General features: G+C 43.6%; 1 protein-coding gene across 1 annotated transcript; it reads right to left on the bottom strand.

The window, feature by feature from the left end:
- Window positions 1-1871: 1871 nt before the first annotated feature.
- On the bottom strand, window positions 1872-18528 carry gpd2 (glycerol-3-phosphate dehydrogenase 2 (mitochondrial); the record flags this gene model as incomplete). Its single annotated transcript, XM_079236498.1, has 16 exons — window positions 1872-3199; window positions 5658-5756; window positions 5842-5920; window positions 6017-6129; window positions 6590-6748; window positions 6830-6961; window positions 8936-9111; window positions 9192-9326; window positions 9720-9913; window positions 10411-10555; window positions 10670-10834; window positions 14136-14299; window positions 15061-15158; window positions 15253-15377; window positions 15891-16062; window positions 18427-18528. The coding sequence occupies 16 exons, from the start codon at window positions 18526-18528 to the stop codon at window positions 3074-3076; spliced, it is 2184 nt and encodes a 727-aa protein (XP_079092624.1). The 3' UTR covers window positions 1872-3073.
- Window positions 18529-18780: the final 252 nt, after the last annotated feature.

Below are 18780 nucleotides of genomic sequence, written 5' to 3'. Positions count from 1 at the left end.
CATAATTCATTGCAATTAATTGCTTCCCCGTCCTGCCGGCCTTTCCCAGGAAGCTGCAGACTGTAATATGAACGACGGACTCAAAGCTGTCATTCAAATCTCACCGTGACCTTTCGGGAGAAAAGGCTGTTCCTCACACAGTTTGCAGGAAGCAGACTTCAGTGTGTGTGTGTGTGTGTGTGTGTGTGTGTGTGTGTGTATATGAGTGAGTGTGTGCGCGTGTGAGTGTGTGCGTGTGTATGAGTGTGTGCGTGTGTGAGTGTATGTGTGTGTGTATGAGTGAGTGTGTGTGCGTGTGAGTGTGTGCGTGTGTGAGTGTATCTGTGTGTGTATATGAGTGAGTGTGTGTGCGTGTGAGTGTGTGCGTGTGTGAGTGTATGTGTGTGTGTATATGAGTGAGTGTGTGCGCGTGTGAGTGTGTGCGTGTGTGTGTGTGAGTGCGTGTGTGTGCGTGTGTGTGTGTGTGTGTGAGTGCGTGTGTGTGCGTGTGTGTGTGTGTGTGTGTGAGTGCGTGTGTGTGTGTGTGAGTGAGTGCGTGTGTGTGCGTGTGTGTGTGTGTGTGTGTGAGTGCGTGTGTGTGTGTGTGAGTGAGTGCGTGTGTGTGTGTGTGTGAGTGTGTGTGTGTGTGTACTTCTATACTTGTGAGAACCAATCTGAGCGAGGGTATTCTGTGTAACCCGACCCAGCAGGTAACACTTGCATCAGAAACAGTCACAGCTCCTTCATGTCCAGTCGCTGGTTTTCAGTGTAAACAATGGAGGCAGGAGATCGGGTCTCAAGTCCAGACTCAAGTCCACTGAGCCGCTGCTCAGGGGACACAAGATTATCCTCAAGTCCTCAGTGATTTCACAACATTTAAAATTAAACCAAATCAAAATAAACGATCCTTTCATACAGTAATAAACACGGCACGTCTCTCTGCGGTTATGACGCTCACATAGGAAACACAAAAAACACAACAAAGCTTTGCAAGCAACTAGATACATTTAATAAGATAATTGCTTCTTCTTTTTTTACCTGACAGTGTTCTTACAGGTTATGAAACAGGATTCTCTTTGAGTCGAGATGAAGATGAAATTTCATCCACAGGAGACAAACATCGGGATTTAACGTGGAGCCCACGAGCTATTCCTGACGAGCAGTTGGCAGTTTGAAGGGTCCTCGGCGTGGACACACACACACACACACACACACACACACACAGTCTCTCACACACATACATACACACACACAGTTACAGTAATGGTTCATGGGAGGAAACCTTGTGGAATGATTGTTTATGGCATAAGAATAAGTCCATGTAGATCAATCTGTTAAAGGTGAATATAAAGCATCATATGAAGGCAATAAGGAAGCTCTCTCTCACACACACACACACACACACACACACACACACACACACACACACACACACACACACAGAGTACAATATAAAACCTTTACAGGAGGTCTGTATTGAGGACGGACTTGCTGCCATGTTGGAGGAATAAAAACATTTTCTATTTTTCCTTTTTCAAAAAGGTGTGGGAGCTCTTCACAGTGAAATTATTATAACTGGTCATCACACAAAATACATTAGATGAAGTCCAGTTTGAAGGCTTCTCAGAGGCCAAAACACGACACAGTACTTTGCTTAAAACCCTCGAGAATGATCACGAAGGCCGCTTTTCTTTTTTTTTTTTTTTTTTCGCCAAAGAGCAGAAATACTGCAGAAGAATGTTAAACTAAAATATTTACGCAATAAAGTTAGCAAAACCTTCAAAATAAATTGTGGTAAAAGAACTTTTCCTGAATAAAATGTGGATTTAAAACCCAACATGGCGGCACGTCCCTTCTCACGAGCTCCGTTCTAAAAAAACAAAACAAACAAATACAGTTTAAAAACCGTTCTTTATATAACAACTCTGATTTAAATAGATTAACATTCTTTAGCATGGATTCCTGTGTTAGTTAACGCGGTGTGTGGCATTGTGGGAGAAGTGGGTCACATCTTAGGCACATGGAGGCACATATCACACACACACTCATGCTGTCACACAGACAATGAAAACATCCGCTGACGGCATGCAGGACTACTTTACATTCTCTCTGCTCACAACAATAAGAGCATGAACTCCACTTCAAATGCACTTGGTAGAAATTATTTTGCTTTACATTGTTTAGAGAAACATGGAGCATGCAAATACAAAAAGGAATCCTTTAAAATCTTGTTTTTCTCGTGCAACGTGTTTAAATCTCTGTGTATAATCGGCTGCAGTAACATAAGGAAAAAGAATAAATAATATATATATGGAAAGAGCAGAATAAAAAGCTTCTTCCTCAGTAACGCTAAAGCTGGAAACCTCGCCGTGTAAACCTTAGTAGTTTGCTGGTAGTGCAATAAAAGAGGATGTAACCCAGACCAGAGGAGAAGGACTTCAGAAACCTCTCAGAGTGCTTTAAGAACCATTAAATATCACCCGGCGAGTAATCGTAACATGCGAAGATCAGAAAGGAGACAATGCAAAGCTCTGCTGGGCTCTATAAAGGGCTGCAAAGAATTGGTGATTTAGTACCGATTGCAGGTCAAATAGGATCAATTTAAACCAATTAAATCTCCATTAATTCGTCATTTAAGTTGTATTTAGTCTCTATTTTGCCTACAATTGGGACCAGGTTACTTTTATCCTTTCCAGTCAACTTTAAGAGAATTATTAAGAAATGCATTGCCAGTTGCCAACATGAAAAAGCTGCATCAACAATCATTGTGTTAAAAAAAAATAACGGAGTGTGAATGATCGTGCTATGAAAGTTTAAAAGACAGTAGAAAACAGATGTGCTGTGTAACATCAGAGGCACCAGATGTTGAGAAAACAGACAACCAACAACAACAAGCCTCAATCTTTAAATACGATTTCACTCAAAACACTCGGGAGTGACGCATGACGCTTGATTTCGGACAAATTCCCCCCGCCGCCGCGCCTGATTGCATCATTGTCATTCAAATAGCGCCTTATTTGCATGACGCCACCTTTTGTTAAAAAGAAAAAGAAAGCACCAGAGGCTGGGTTTGTTTCCTTGGCACCATCGGGGGTTAGAATCCTCCGCCGCTCCGGTCCACCGTCACCGGGCCTCTTTTATTCAGCGTCTCCTCCGCCGTCTTCATCAGGATGGCGAGCCGGCTGTCCGACACCTGGCCCTTCTTCACCGCGCTCATCAGCTGCAGACAGACAGCAGGAGGAAAGGTTTAACATGCGGGGGAAGTGACATCATCAGAGACGTCACCGGAGGAAGTGAGCCCGACACCAGCCGCCTTCTTCACGCGCTAAAGCTGCACGAGGAGGCGAAGGAAGGCGCTTTAGGGAGAAAGAGCCGCTTCCACTCCTTTTAGAGAGAGAGATTTAAGTCCAAGCGGCCTTCACAGTTTCCAAAAGGATAAATACGGTGTTATTCTGTATTTTTCTTATTGTCAACAAACCCCATCAACGATGTGTTACAAGCAGGTTCTCTCTACTGAAGTTCTTTAAAAATGGCGGTAAGCATGCTTCAAACAAAACGTTCATGACTCGGTTAATGTGACGGAATGAAATGAAATGTTAATGTTAAAAAATAAAGATTGTTAGTTTTGAGAAAAATTGCAAAAATCTGACATTGTTTTCGGCATACAGACACCTTCTATTGTCTCCGTTATCGGCGGATTATGAATAAATTATATAATACAGTAAGGACTCTTATCTATTTATATTCTTCCTTTCCATTTGTCTGATATGTGTTCAAATATTGCTTTCCTGCATCTTTAGTAGATTCCTGTCCCCTAATTTACTTTGTTTGATGGGTTCTGATTTGTAATATTTTCTCTATACTATAGTAAAAATATGATTTACATGTGTTTTGCTTCAGTTTAAATATGTGGAAAAGTGTGTTATGTGTATACTAATACACAAAATACACAGTTTGCGCATCGATTACTTGTGTTTATAGTATTTTTTGGGACAAAAATGGACTTTGATGGCACAGAGGAAGAAGATATATGAGATATTACATGATAGATGAATACATTAATTATTGGTTTTGGTCTTTTCATGGGATTTGTTGACGATAAGAAAACACAACATCACCACGCTCTTCCTCTCAGTCAGCGGTGTTTAAAGTTTCCTCGCGCAGCTTTAACACTTCTGGATCCTTTTTAGTGTTTTTCCCCTTCAGCCACCAGAGGACTTGGTAAAGTCTGTAACTTCTTTGTTAATGTGAGAGTTTCTCGCGACACGTTGGTTTCCCATCACCAGGTCTCCCATCAGCTACCTGCTTGTTGTCCCTAAGTCATCCACGTGCAGGCCGGGTGTCCACACAAGCAGAAACAGACATGGAGAATCACAACATGCACCATGCGGGAATAAATACTTCAAGGAAACAAAAAGAAATGCGTCTGGGTAAAAGATATTTCGGCCGATTTCTCCATCAGCTCGTCTCCTCCGCTAATGAAGACCAAATCATCGGCTGTCACCGGGCTCGGCTTTAATGACTCTTTTTCCTGCACTTCGTTGTCATGTGAGAAACTAATTTATTTAGCGGCGGACGGAAGCCGACACACGATGCTCCTTTCTAATTAGCTCCATCTAGTCAGACTTCACACCTCCTGTCTGCAGGATGAACACTGTTCTCACATCACAGGTGGACAATGGTCTCTTTTTTTAATGATAGAGTACATTACTGTATAGGATGCAGATGAGGGAGGTGTAAATTACTTTATGCAATTATATAAAATATATATATATATATATATATATATATATATATATATATATATATGTAATGTTACATCTATAAATATGCATTGACCTACAAATACCTGCTTAAAACTGCATCAAATCTGTGTGCATTGCATGAGAAAAGATGTATAAAAACAATTTGTGAAGCACAAAAAGGCTGAAAACGGATTAAAAACAGGAATATGGCTGCAAAAAAAAAAACAGAAAGTGTGTTGAACGATCGCATTCCCCTGGGTTTCTATTATCAGCCTTCATGGCCGGTTTGTTCGGCTGCTACTGACGGAGGTGTTTGGCATTAATGGCTCCTCTCCTCGCACACCGCTGCTCACGTGCACACTTCTGTTCACGTGCACACCGCTGCTTACGTGCACTCAGACCGTTTTTATCTTCAGTCTTTTCTGCAAAAATCTAATTTTTATGAAGAAATGTCCCGAAAAGTCTCAGTTTCTTACATATATATATATATAAAAAAGTGAAAGAATGTACCAGTAAAAGAAGAATATTTGTCATTTTAAAGCATGTTTCATTTGATCTGGATTCTTTCCATCAACCTGCATAAATTATTTCTTGCAACAAATTAATTAATATTGGAAACATTTTCATATTTTCACTTATAATAAGGTTTTAGGACTTAATCATCACATAAGAGGATTAATGGAGTGAGGATAAGAGGATAATTTCATTTAATTTCTTTGTAAAACTCCACCTTTTTATTTCCATAAATGTATGCATTTAAAAAAACTAAAATAGGGTCAAGGGTCAAAAAAAGGGAGCATAATTCTCCATCGTGGAATTCACAAAAACCGTGTGGCTTAAATAGCGTTAAACGTAAAGAACGAAGCTTATTTGTAATATTAATAAATATCCAAACATGAACGTGTGAACTGTATGAATCTGCGCGTTACGTACCTGCATGAACTCGTCAATTTCCACCTGTCCGTTCTTGTTGAGGTCCACCTCATTAAGGATTTCGTGCAGCGCGTTTTCATCAATGTGGACATTGATGCTCTGCAGAGGAGAGAAAAGCAGACGAGGGATCGATGAGCGCGTGATGAAGACGAGCGTGAAGAAGAGCGGATGAAAGGAGACTCACCTCCAGGACTTGCTGGACGTCGACGGTCGTGATGAATCCTTTGCTCTCTTTGTCGAACTTGTGGAAGCGCTTCTTGTACCTGTCGCACAGATTCCACACGTTGTTTGTCATCACACTGCCGGTTACACATTTACTTCACCGCAGCAGAGAGCGATCATAACAGGGGAAGCGTCACCTGGCCACTTCCTGGTTGTCCAGGTTGATCTCGGTCGTCTTGGTCAGCTGTTCAGAGCGAGACCTGTAGCCCATCTCCAGGTACAGGAACTTCCTGGCTGCTTCCAGCTCGGCCTGGAAGTCAGTGAGCGCATGCAATATAATAATAACACACACCAGAGCAGCAACACCATAAGAACACGGAGAATAAAAACGTGCATTTCACTGTAAACCCTGCATGGACTGTTCACGCGTTTTGTTTACATGATATTCTACAGGAAGAGACAAGTGGAACAATAACTGAGAGTTCAGTTTTCATGCACACGTAACTCCACTCGTATCACCTCATCTCTTTCTCACACACACACACACACACACACACACACACACACACACGCACAAACGGCTTCCTCCTCTGGGATGAAGGGTGTGGACCTTTTCTATTGTGTGAGGAAAGAAACCCACCGGGGATTCAAGCATTATGTCAGACTTAGCAGGTTTTTTTCTGGGGCAGAGAGAATCCTCAGCTTGTGGACTTTTGAGGAGACGTTGTGTTGTTGTGTTGTTGTGTTGTTGTGTTGTTGTGACGCCGTACCGTCCTCTGCTCCTCGCTCCAGTCCAGCTCCTTCCCCATGATCTGCACGATGCGGGGCAGGGCTTCGTCGGCCGCCTGCACGTTCAGGAAGCCCAGGCGCGTCCGGCGGGCGATGACGTCGATGGCGGTGCAGGCGTACTCCTTGATGGCGTACAGCACCTGAGGGCAGAAGGCTGGCATGAGCCGCTGTTTGAGTTCGGTTTTTTTGGGCGACGTTGAGCGCGGAAGTGCCGGCGTTACCTCGCCCTCGATGTAAGGGAACTCCGACACCAGTCGCTTCCCCACGATAGGCCACCTCTGCCCGGTGACCTGCGCCATCTTGGCCACGTCGAACGCCTTGCCGCCGTACGTGGAGGCCAGATGCTGAGCGACCTGGAGACAAACACCAGCTGTTAAGTTACAGGAAAATAATATAGTAAAACTGAAATACAACATTTATTCATTCAATGATTCCTTCTCATCCACAGATGAACACACGACACAAAACTACACATTTTATACGGTTTAAACCTCTTTTAATATCAATAAAATACACTTTTATGAAACAGAACAGGCACTATTTCATAACACATCCTATATTCTTAATGAGCGTGGTTTTGGTTTATTGCAGTTATTGTTTATTCTATTCGCAGGACGTAAATAAATCTCTTCGCTTTTCTTTTCCTCAATATGTTTTTTGGTCTATAAAATGTGAGAAAAGAAGTAAAGTTTCTGTAAGAAGCGTTAAAAAAAGACTCGTACTGATGATTCAGATTCCTATCGATCGACTACTCAGTTAACTAATTGAAACTAAATCTTGCTCTCTGAATTATGAACCTCTGTATCGTGTTTCTTCTTCACTTTTCTTCTCTAACAATATCAAAATCTCAGTTTAAAGCTCGTGCGGCGGCCCCTGGTATCCCCGGGATCGATCCCCCCTCTCCGGAGCTGAGCGATAACCGTTACCGACCGCTTTGTGGACGAGGCGTCACGTGTTTACACAACACGGGACGGCTATTTGCCATTCAGATCGTCGGCCCGCCGATCATGCGAAAGGGCAAACGCCGTCCAAATACCAACAGTGACCTTTTAGGAATATCGGAGAGAGCGGCGGAGCCGGAGCAGAACGCCTCTAATGAGGAGTAAGTGTACTGAAGGCACTCGCCGCACGAGGACTTTTTCTTCATGAAACACTGTTCTGCAGGGTTTAATGAAAAGGCACAGCCTAATTATTGGAAAGATGGCTTGTAGCCGATGTAAATCAATGTGCCCTTGCTTGGTGCCATTGATAAACCGCACAGCGTACCGTGCAGTGCAGCGCGTGTCCAGTCTTTTGTGTCGTAGAAATGTCAGCGTTGTTACAGCGGCGGCTTTAATGTCAGCCGCGCCGCCGCCGCTGGAGAGAGAGAGAGTGTGTGTGTGTGTGTGTGTGTGTGCGCTTTTACAGCTGTGTCTGCAGCTCGTTAAAAAAAAATGTTTCAGGAAGTCCAACTGCTGCTGGAGGTTTGAACAAATAGTTTACGTTTCACGCCGGTTCTTCTTCCACAGGAAGAATGATGCAGCATCCTGAAGTATTATCATCAGTTACTTCAACACTGAAAGTGCAATACCACAAGGTAGAAATACTCTTGTGAGGAAAAGTACAGAAGTAACAGCAACAAAAGTATATAAAAACCTGGATACGGGATCATTATTAATTACATTAATGTGTAAGTGCGTCATATTTTAGAAACTGATTTTATGTTGTTTTTGTGTAAAATCTTAAATTGAATAGAAACTACAGCTCTTAAATCTAAAATGACAAGTGTACTTGTTGGCTATTCCTACAGACATATATGAATATTATTTATGAATATTTATTATTATTTATGAATATTTTCTTCTATATATATATATAAATAGAAATTATGGGAACATTTGATAGCTAAACAAGTAAAGTTCACGCGGAAGAAAACCAAATAAAAAAACAATTTGTGTTGATGAAAAGAGGCACAGTGACATTAATGTGTAAGTAGTAGTAGTTTAATCTTTAACAGTGCGTCATATCTTAGAAACTGATTTTTGGTTTTTGTGTGTAACAATAGCTCTTAAAGTAGAATCTTTCTCTCTGAAATGTGGTGAGATGTATGAAGTAGCATATAAGTACATCAACATTGTACTTATATGCAGTATTTGCTGCTTTTCCTACAGACGGTGAGCAGAAGAAAATACGGGAACATTTGATAAAAAAAACAAATAAAAAAAACACATTTCTGTGGATTTAAAGAGGCACAGGCCTGAAAATACAACGTTTTCTACTTCTGTCACTTTGTACTACTTGAAATGACTTCATAAAACCCCAAGAATGCCGTTTCTAGCGCGCGTCACCTCGTTCTCCAGGCCGTAGTCCTGCACCAGGCGGATGTAGAGGGTCGGCGTCCAGCCCTTGGCTCCCTCCAGCATCAGACCCACGGTCTTGCAGGGCTGCGCCGGCAGACTGTGGGTTTTAACGGCCGCGTCCAGCGTCTCTTCGGCCATGGATCTGTAGGTCGTCCACTTCCCACCTGGACACACACACACACACATATGACGCTTGACCCTTGACCCAGAAGCATGGGGGCCGTCACCAGATGATGGAACTGACCGGCGATGGTGACCAGTCCGCTGTCGCTGGTGCTGACGATGTGGTTCCTGCAGATGGACTGCGTGTCCTTGGAGTTGGGGTCGGTCACCAGCGGACGGATGCCGCTCCACGCCGCCAACACGTCTCCTCGGCGCACTGCGGACGGCACAGAGGCGGTCAAGGTTCTACCCAGAATGCTTCACTGTGAGCCGGAGCACTAACTAACAGAAACCCTTTGTGCAAGAAGATGTGTCTTGTTTTAGGATTATTAAGGGAAATAAGAGCCGATATCCTGACAAATGACAAATGTCAATGAGGTTTTCTTACTTCTAGAGAATTCGCTTTCACGTCGGCCTTCGGAAACATTTAAATGTGTAGCATTTTCAGCAGAAATGAGCTAAAAATAAGACTCGTCGTGTTTTGAATGAGCCGTTTATATCATATGGAGCAGGACAAACCAAACCCTAAATGTCCTCCTTTAAAGTAAACCTTTGATTGGACAGGTGCATCGTAAAAAAGCCTGCATGCTCCTCAGAGCGTGACCGGTACCTTCCACGTCGGGGCTGAGGTAGTTGCAGATCTCCCTCAGGATGAAGTTGATGTCGTCCTCCCCCGGGATCGGGTGAGCCGTCACGCTGGTGGGAGAGTCGGTCGTGCCGGCGATGGTCATCTTCTCCCAGGGCAGGAAGAAGATGACGCGTCCGTCACTTGTGGACGGATCGAGCAGCCCCATGTTGACGGGGCTGAGGACCCAGGAAGGAGGAAGGAGGGTTTTTATTAGTGTTTCATTTACCATCTTTACTGTCTCAAGGTTGTGGATAAGAGCAACAGAAACACAGAGAAGAAGAAGAAGAAGAGGCACAAATGGAAAAACCCAGATGTGTGGGAGGAAGAGGAGGTGGGGGAGGGCACAGATAGCGGCAGGAGGAAGACGAGCGACGAGGAGAATTAGGTGCTTGGCATTTCTGGCGCTGTTCAAAGGGCTCGCGCTCCCTCGGGTTTCGCTCAATAAGCTTCGCTGAACTTTAAAAAACGGCCTACTTCAACAAAACTACTCTATTGCGCTGCTGTATCTCAACCAGAGAAGATGGTCTCATGCATGTAAGCATAGGTCAGGTAATAGTTGAGTATTTACACATTAAAATGAGAAAACACTGAGGATTCAATATGTAGTGAATGCCTTTGAAATATCTCCACTTTAGTAAGGAAGAAACGCTGGTTTCAAAGGCCGGGTCGGTACCTGTAGTAACCGGGGATGACGATGTGAACGCCGGCGCTGGGCTGGCAGATGTTTTGGGTTTCCTGGTTGTCCATCTTCCTCAGGGAGTCCGTGAACGGTCCGGTGGCGTTGATCACACACTTGGCCTTCACGTCGAACTCCTTTCCTGTGAGGAGGAGAACGACGGTGAAGACATGAGGAAATACCGCACAAGTCACACAACGTATTCCACCAAAACGCGCGGCTTTAACTTGGATTCGCGTGGAAGACAACGCCTCACCTGTGAGGACGTCCCGGCAGCGGGCGCCGCACACCTTCTCCTTGCCGGTCAGCGGGTCCGTCGTCTTCAGCAGGCGCACCACCTCGGTGTAGTTGGCGATGGCGGCGCCGTAGCGGGCGGAGCTGATGGCGATGGCGAGGTTCATACGGGCGTCATTGTGCTGCCCTGGAGGAGGAGGAGGAGGAGGAGGAGGAGGAGGAGGAGGAGGAAGAGAAGGAGGAAGAGGAGGAGGAAGAGGAGGAGAAGGAGGAGGAGGAGAAGAAGGAAGAGAAGAAGGAGGAGGAACGAGAGGAGGAGGAGAAGGAGGAGGAAGAGGAAGAGGAGAAGGAGGAGAAGAAGAAGAAGGAAGAGAAGAAGGAGGAGGAGGAGGAGGAGGAGGAGGAGGAGGAGAAGGAAGAGAAGAAGGAGGAGGAAGAGGAAGAGGAGAAGGAGGAAGAGGAAGAGGAGAAGGAGGAGGAGGAGAAGAAGGAAGAGAAGAAGGAGGAGGAGGAGGAGGAGGAGAAGAAGGAAGAGAAGAAGGAGGGGGGAGGAGGAGGAGGAGAAGGAGGAGGACGAGGAGGAGGAGGAGGAGAAGAAGGAAGAGGAGAAGAAGAAGAAGGAGGAGGAAGAGGAGAAGGAAGAGGAGAAGAAGAAGGGAAGAAGAAGAAGGGAAGAAGAAGGAAAGAAGAAGAGAGGAGGAAGAAGAAGAAATATGAGGGAAGAAGAGAGGAGCAGGAAGAAGAGAGGGGGAGGAGGAGGAAGAAGAAGAGAGGAAGAAGAAGGAAGGAAGGAAGAAGAAGAGAGGAGGAAGAGGACAAAGAAGAATAGATGAGGAAGAGGAGAAAGAAGAAGAAGAACAACAACAACAACAACAACAACTTAGGTTTAATTTCATGATATTTGGGTGCAAATCTGCTGCTAGAACAAAACTTTGCTTTATTTGATTTTGTATATTACAGATTTTTATTTGATATTGATTTTTGATTATTCAGAAGGTGACCAATAAATAATTATTCCTCATAATAATGCTCACCCTCGCGAATATGCCGATATTAAACATGTCGTTGTGTCAAAGGTTCACTCTTTATAGCTCATTTTAGTTTTGTGTTTGCAGTTTTGTGCAAAAGAACTGAGGATATTAAATGTTCATGTTTCTGCACTCGATGGCTCCGCCCCCTTTCCTCTGTGCAGAATGTGGATTCATTAGTGCACAGGTCACTGCTGTTGATGTTATTTTCCATATCAACATACATATATATATACATATCGAAATATTTGCCACGGAGAATCATCGCCCCGACATCCTGTTATTGTACATGAAATAATATATATTTCTTCTTCTCCATTTTACTCTGCAAACACACATTCTGTTACGCGAGAATGTAATGTAATTCAAATGTAAATTAAATGTCAGGAGCTGAAACACAAGTGGCCTGTATGAATTGAGAATAAAATGCTGGGAAGAATGAGATAAATACAAATACATACAATATAGTTCAATATGGAGGATGATGGTTTATCTCCGTGTTTTTCTGTCCTGGTCTGACTGTTCGTATAGTTGGTTGTTATGCATCAGGTATGATTTGTTTATTGTATTTATTTGTTGTTGGTTTTTGAGAGGTAAAATGATTGAAAGAAGCTGAAAGAACAGAAATAACTGTTGCTTTGTGACTCAATGAAAAGGGTTTGCTAGTATTATTACCAGAAAGCACTCCCATTCCCTGCGGCCCTGACCCTGAATGCCCCGTTTTGTTGTAATGTGAAGCATTAACATACTCTGGGTTTCAGAGCATATTTACCACCCAGCCCGATCACAATGAGAGCATGAGGCCTGCACATGTGCTGCAGAGGGAAAGTGCCTCTGTAGCTGGTGGCAGCGGGAGTAACCAAGACAGCAGGAGGAAAAAGCCGCCCGACGACGACGACGACGACGCTCGACACCGCCGGGAGAGAAGGTCAGATTCCGAAATGTCACCGCCGTGATTGTTCCAGACGGCATAATTGGAGAAAAGACGCGCTGCTCCTCCAACATCCTGGCCCAGACCCCCCCTCAGAGCAGATGATGGGAGGGGGAGTGGACATCAAACATATGCCGCTTTGCACCAAGGACATGCTCTTCTTTCTCTCACTCTGCAGGAAATCCAGTTTTGGCCACTTTTATTTCACGTTGAGATTCAAAAAGGCTTTTTGTTTCATATAGTATGCAGTATTTATGAAGCATACATAATTGCATGTAAATTAAGCTCTCAGGGTGGCGAACTGCTTCCAAAACCTGAATGTTTCTTTCATAAATATATTCACGTTAACAAAACTGCAGCATGGATTTTAATTTCTGCTATTAATCACACTGATTTTGACAGTGGAAAACCATAAATAAGAAACGTTAAAAGCCTCTTATCCTGGTACTCAATGTGTTGGTTCTCCTCTGTGACCATCAGGGAGCGTGATGCGTTTACTGCCACAGGGAAGAACGAGCATCCAGCTTGTCAACACGTTTAGTTCGGCCCCAGTGGAGACGAGGAGGCCAACGTCTCCATAAGAGCCGCTCTCTATCTCAATCATGCTACACAATTTATACAATATCACAATTTAATTAGAGCCAGGATTTCCTTTAAAAATGCAAAGTTGCATAATTCTGAAAGCTTAGTGCTCAATGATGTTGCAGGAATATTTACTTTTATGATTATTTTACTTTTTTCTGCCCTGGTTTTCACTCCTTTGTCGTGACATTTAAGAGAAGAATTTTCATTTTTGGTCTGTATGTCCACCGGCTATTCAACACAGAGCAAATATCTCTCTTTATGAATACACAGAGGAGATATAAAAGTAATATAAAAACTATATCGACGAGACTTTCTGAGATTAATGGTAAAAAAAGAAAGAAATTGGATGCTACAAAGCTTGTTTTTTTACTTATATTTGAGGGATAATAATGGTCTAAGAAGAAAACTCTTACCTCTCATGAAGATTGAATTAAACGTGTGCATGTGTGTGTGTGTGCATGTGTGTGTGTGTGTTTTGATGCCGTTGTGACTCCAATCAGAGGAGCCGACCGGGCGCTCAAGGTTAAAACAAAAGCACCGTCTTTGCCAATTAGTCGCGAAGAGCTCAAATTATTCCATTTAATCACTTTTCAGAGTGTTAAAATGGTGAATGTTATGTATTTCACAGGGGGAAAATGAGTAATTAGAGAAAAGCCAGAAGAAAAACCCCTCCGATAAGTCATGTGACCCAGTTGCGGTTGTTGTTTGCATCATGGCAGCCAGATTTCGTACTAATTTTGGAGCGATTCCTTCCCACTGGAGAGAAGCGGGGAGGAAAACAGCCGGAAAAGGGCGACAGCAACGCGCCTGACTCAGCTGCTCTGTTCGTGTTTACAGAGAACACCAAGATGAGTAATGGGTCAACAAAGGAAGCGCGCTGGTTCTGATTACCGTCCACACGTACGGGCGCCGGAGCGCTGAGGCCTCCGTGGGGTTTCACTCACCGTCATAGTACACGATGGCTCCCACCAGCTTGTCCTTCTTCAGCATGGGGAAGTGCTCCAGGGCCTTCGTCTTGCTGAGGATGTAGCTGTTCTTCAGGTTGTGCACCCCGGCCACCAAGTCGTACATCTTGATCCCGGCCCAGTAGTAAGGCAACTGCCACCATCTTGGAAATGATTAAAAAGGCACATTGTCACTACAGTTATTGTCCCAGCAATGTAATGGCCAAAATTGAGAAAATTGGTAAATATTAAATACTGATTATCTCCTCAACCCCAAGGTCTATTTGAATAATTTAAAAAGCTATAATATACAGAAACCCCTTATAAACATAGATAATTAGGACATATATGTGTTAGCGGTATATTAGTTTATGATAGTACACAGAAAAGGACAAATTATATATTTATTTATTTTAAAGAAAAGAAAAGTTGATTTTTCTTATTGTAACTACATTTGCGAACGCTGAAAAAAGGTCCTTGAACGGTCCTCGACTCCACTCTAGCCATGTGCTGCTGGGTTAGACGAAGCCATAGAGACCAAGAAAGGCCGTGATGAATCATATTTCAGCCATAAGTAAGTCAATTTCCATTTTTTTTTGCTGGACATAAATGGCAATGTTGTGCGTATCTTGGCAAAGGTTCCAAAACTGTATGCTAATCCTGTTTAGCTCCATGCTATCGATATGAAAAGTCATATTTTCAGAAATCGGGGTGCTCTCCCAAGTCCCTCTCGAGTCCCTTCAAGTCATATTAATGGTTTATGCTAACATACAAAATTGACTTATATTGACTTGTAAAGCCAGGATGTGCGTGTGTTTTTTTTTTTGCTCTATCACACCAGAGGCCCATATATGGACTGGTATGGCCTGAGAGATCGATGAGGCCCCATTTTTGGGGACTCTGGGGTTATTAAGGTTAGCCTTACTTGTACACAGGAAGCATGATGGGTAGCGGTGCAGACAGGTGAGGCGCGATCTCCAGGAGGTTGGCTCTCTCGTGGAGGGCCTCCTTCACCATCATGTACTGCCGCCACGCAAAATAAACAGGAGGTTCACGTCAGAGAAAGAGCGAGTAAAACGAGATGGAAACGTTCAAAAGAAACAGCGAGAAGAGGAACCTGCTCGTAGTCCAACTGCATGATGGCCTTCTGGAGGTAGCGGACGCCGCCGTGGATCAGCTTGGTGCTCCGGCTGCTCGTCCCCGAGGAGAAGTCGTCTCTCTCGACCAGAGCAGTCTTGAGGTCTGCAGGGAAAAAATTACAAAGGATGTGTGAAGATAAACCTGAACTGTATAGAGCAGTGACTGATAACTGCATTTAGTTTCACTGCTTTCAGGCTAAATCTAGTTAGTCTCCAAACGTCTCTTGTGTCAAAGCTTTGGGCGCTCGGTAACAATTAAAGATCACCTAGATTTATAGTGTAACTACATTTTAGAACGAGGATATGAAAATATTGAATTGTTCAGATATCTATACATGAAGGCAATGCAATTAAAATAGCATGTCAATCGCTGCAGATAATTAGCTGCATAATATAAATATTAGTGTGAAACCAAAATGTCAAGCACTATATATAGACATATATACACACACACACACACACACACACACATATATATATTTCAGGAGTATTTCCAGTACAGCTAAGCTTCTGCGTGCACAATGGCAGCTGACATACTGAAGCGAGAACATTATAAGCTTGAGACCCTCAGTGTCCCGGGACAGTGATGCACTTGAGAGCCGAGCGGCTCACTCACTGCGCGTGACGGCGTCTAAGGCACATCCGGCCCCCGTGGCCCCTCCCCCGACGACCAGGACGTCAAACTCCTCCGTGTTCTGCAGCGCCGCCAGCTGGGCCTGCCGGGCCGGAAGCTCGTCGCCGAAGGGAACCCTCAGCTCCGCTTCTGCCGCCACGTGGGCCAACCGAGCCTGCAGGTACACAGACACCGACCCGGTGAGGAGAGCGCGGCTCAGCGGCTTCAACCGGCCCCGAATGGTGCAAAGATACAAGTTTCTGAGTTAATTTCTACTTAAAAAGTCTATGTTAATTGTCTTAAACGATATACAGCCAAAAAATACAGCAACACTTTCCTTGAGGTGCATTTTGAAACATCATAAGCTAACTGCAAGAAATGTGTGTATGCGTTACAATCATCTCATAGTGACATCATGCATAATGACGTGCAATCATTTTAATACATTATGCATGTCACTGTAATGAGATCATGTACATAATGTGCATTATTGTGTCGTAATGGACGCAGGAGCATGTATGTATGATTACTATTTTAAAAAGTTTAGGACACCTTTTAGAAGAAAAAGAGTTTTCATTATTTTAACTTGTTTCCCCAAATGTGGTTTAAATGTTTTTTTAAATCCAAGAATGACCTTTTAATCTCAAATCCAAGATATTTTTAAAAGTGCTTATGATGTCTCATTTTCACCTTTAGAAGTGTTGCTAAAAAAAGAAAGAAGCATAAACATATAGGTGATTAGTAGCAAAGGAACGCTTCTGCTGCAACATGCTGCACAACTTTTGCAAAACCAACAAAATAAAAATCACAATGATGAGCAAAATAATGAATTTACACAATAAAAGCAACAACAAAAAACACTCAGCTCTCCTCCGATACGAGGATGAGAATCACTTCTAATGATTTATTCATTCTTTTTTCTTCTTCTTCTTCTACTTAGCAGCTCAAGCTAAATGATTGCATCAAGCGGCTTTGAAGCAAACGTGGCATTTGACTTGCAAATAATAGCAGGCGTTTGTAATTTAGCTCTGCAGCCGCAAGCGAGACGATGATATAATCATTGTCTATTTCTGATGATGCATACAGACGAACACCGCCACAGAATTAAGCAGCGAGCGCCCCTGTAATCAAGTTAAGTCAGTGAATGGCACAGCAAGACCCGCGCTAATAGCCAATCGGCCGCTGCCTTGAAAACTTCTCCAAGCCATGTGCCCTTGCTTAAAGGAGACGGACATTCAGCTCATCAGCGTTGCAATTACTGGGATTAGAGGCATGCATGATTACAAACTATTGTGAGAAATAATTATATTTCATCAGGGTCGACTTCTTGCTTACCAATCCATGCTTGGTTGAGAGGACGACGGTGGGCAAGAGAAGACATTATCGCATCAGGACAAAAAACAGAGTTCACATTAGGATGCACAGTCAAATAAAGTCTGGTATGTAGATGTGCGGCATTGCTTGAAATAGAGCCGGAGGTCGGAGGTCGGAGGTCGGGGGAAACAGCTGCTTGTCCCTTTCAAAAGGAAGCCGCGTGGTTTAATACAGTGAGTGCTCGTGAACACCATCAGCGGCTCCGTTTCATATTTCCCTTCTTGCAGAGATGGTTTATTATCGCTCTTAAATCTGTACGGCTAATTTAGCTTAGCATAAAGACAGGAAACGGCTCTGCAAAGGTAACTAAATTTGCCCATCTGCACCTCTACAGCTCAACAATTAACACTTTATAAGCTGTGCAAAAAACTATTAATAAGTGTTTTGCTTGCCATACTATTGCTCGACTGGCACCAGTAAGATGCTGGTGTCTACACTGGCTTTCTAGCAACTGGTTCCAGTCTGTATGCTAAGCTAAGCTAGCAGGCTGCTAGTGTACGGAGATTGGTATCGATCTTCTCATGTAACGCTCAGCAGGAACGTGAAAAACATCATATCCCAAAATGTTACGCTTTTCTTTCTTTTTTTCCAGAAAACACTGGTGACAAACACGTGGTTTATTTTTGAATAAATATAAATAGACAAACAGCCACACCGCTTTTACTCAGACAACAAGTTGTCCCTCAGATCCTCAGTTACACTTTATGAACATTGCACATTGTGTTGGACCAGGAAGTGAAAGGAGAACAATCAGAAGGAGAGCTTTAACAACAATGTGAAAAGAAAGAAAACAATCTTTTTATCATCATATTTTCAGCGTTGGTTTGTTTCCAAGTGACTTGAAGCCTCCTGCACAGCAGCTGGAACGCAGCCAATAAAACACCTTAAAGACGCACATTCCAACATCTAGACCGGACATGCCCTGAAAGAGAGTCCCTCCCTGCTGGATCGACTTATTAAAACAAAAATTCCATCCACAATATTACATTTGAAGTATTTTCTCCTTTAATTTCACACCTGTCAGGGTGAAAAAGCATGTGAAGCAACATAAACATGGACAATGAGATGCAAAAAATAAACATAAATGTGCCGTCAGTCAAATCCTGCAGAACTGGAACTCATGCAGCAGCAAACATTCAGTGGTGAGCATCTTCCATCCGCTCACCTGTGTCTTCTTGTACTCGATCAGCTGCGAAAGGCCAAAAATTGTGGCGATCGACCCGCCGCCGATGATCGCCGTCCGTTTCAGAGCCTTCCTGAACGCCATCGTCCCTGTGGGAGCCAAAGTACAGTGCAGTGAGGACACGCCGGGGATAATGAGGCTGTGACATGACAGGTGATCGTGTGAAGGAGGCATGCGAGGAAGTACGGAGGGTGGGAGGGTCCAAAAAGCTGAGAGTCAAGTAGACGAGTTCAGGTAGACGGTGCAGAGAGGCGGAGGAACGCTCCTAAGATGTAACTTGAAATTATAATTTTTAATAATACCTGGGCGTGGCCCTCGCTTTGAAAGTGCTACCTT

The sequence above is a fragment of the Taurulus bubalis genome, assembly GCF_910589615.1.
Source record: "Taurulus bubalis genome assembly, chromosome: 21".
Classification (NCBI taxonomy): domain Eukaryota; kingdom Metazoa; phylum Chordata; class Actinopteri; order Perciformes; family Cottidae; genus Taurulus; species Taurulus bubalis.
This window is presented reverse-complemented; position numbering and strand designations above follow the sequence as displayed.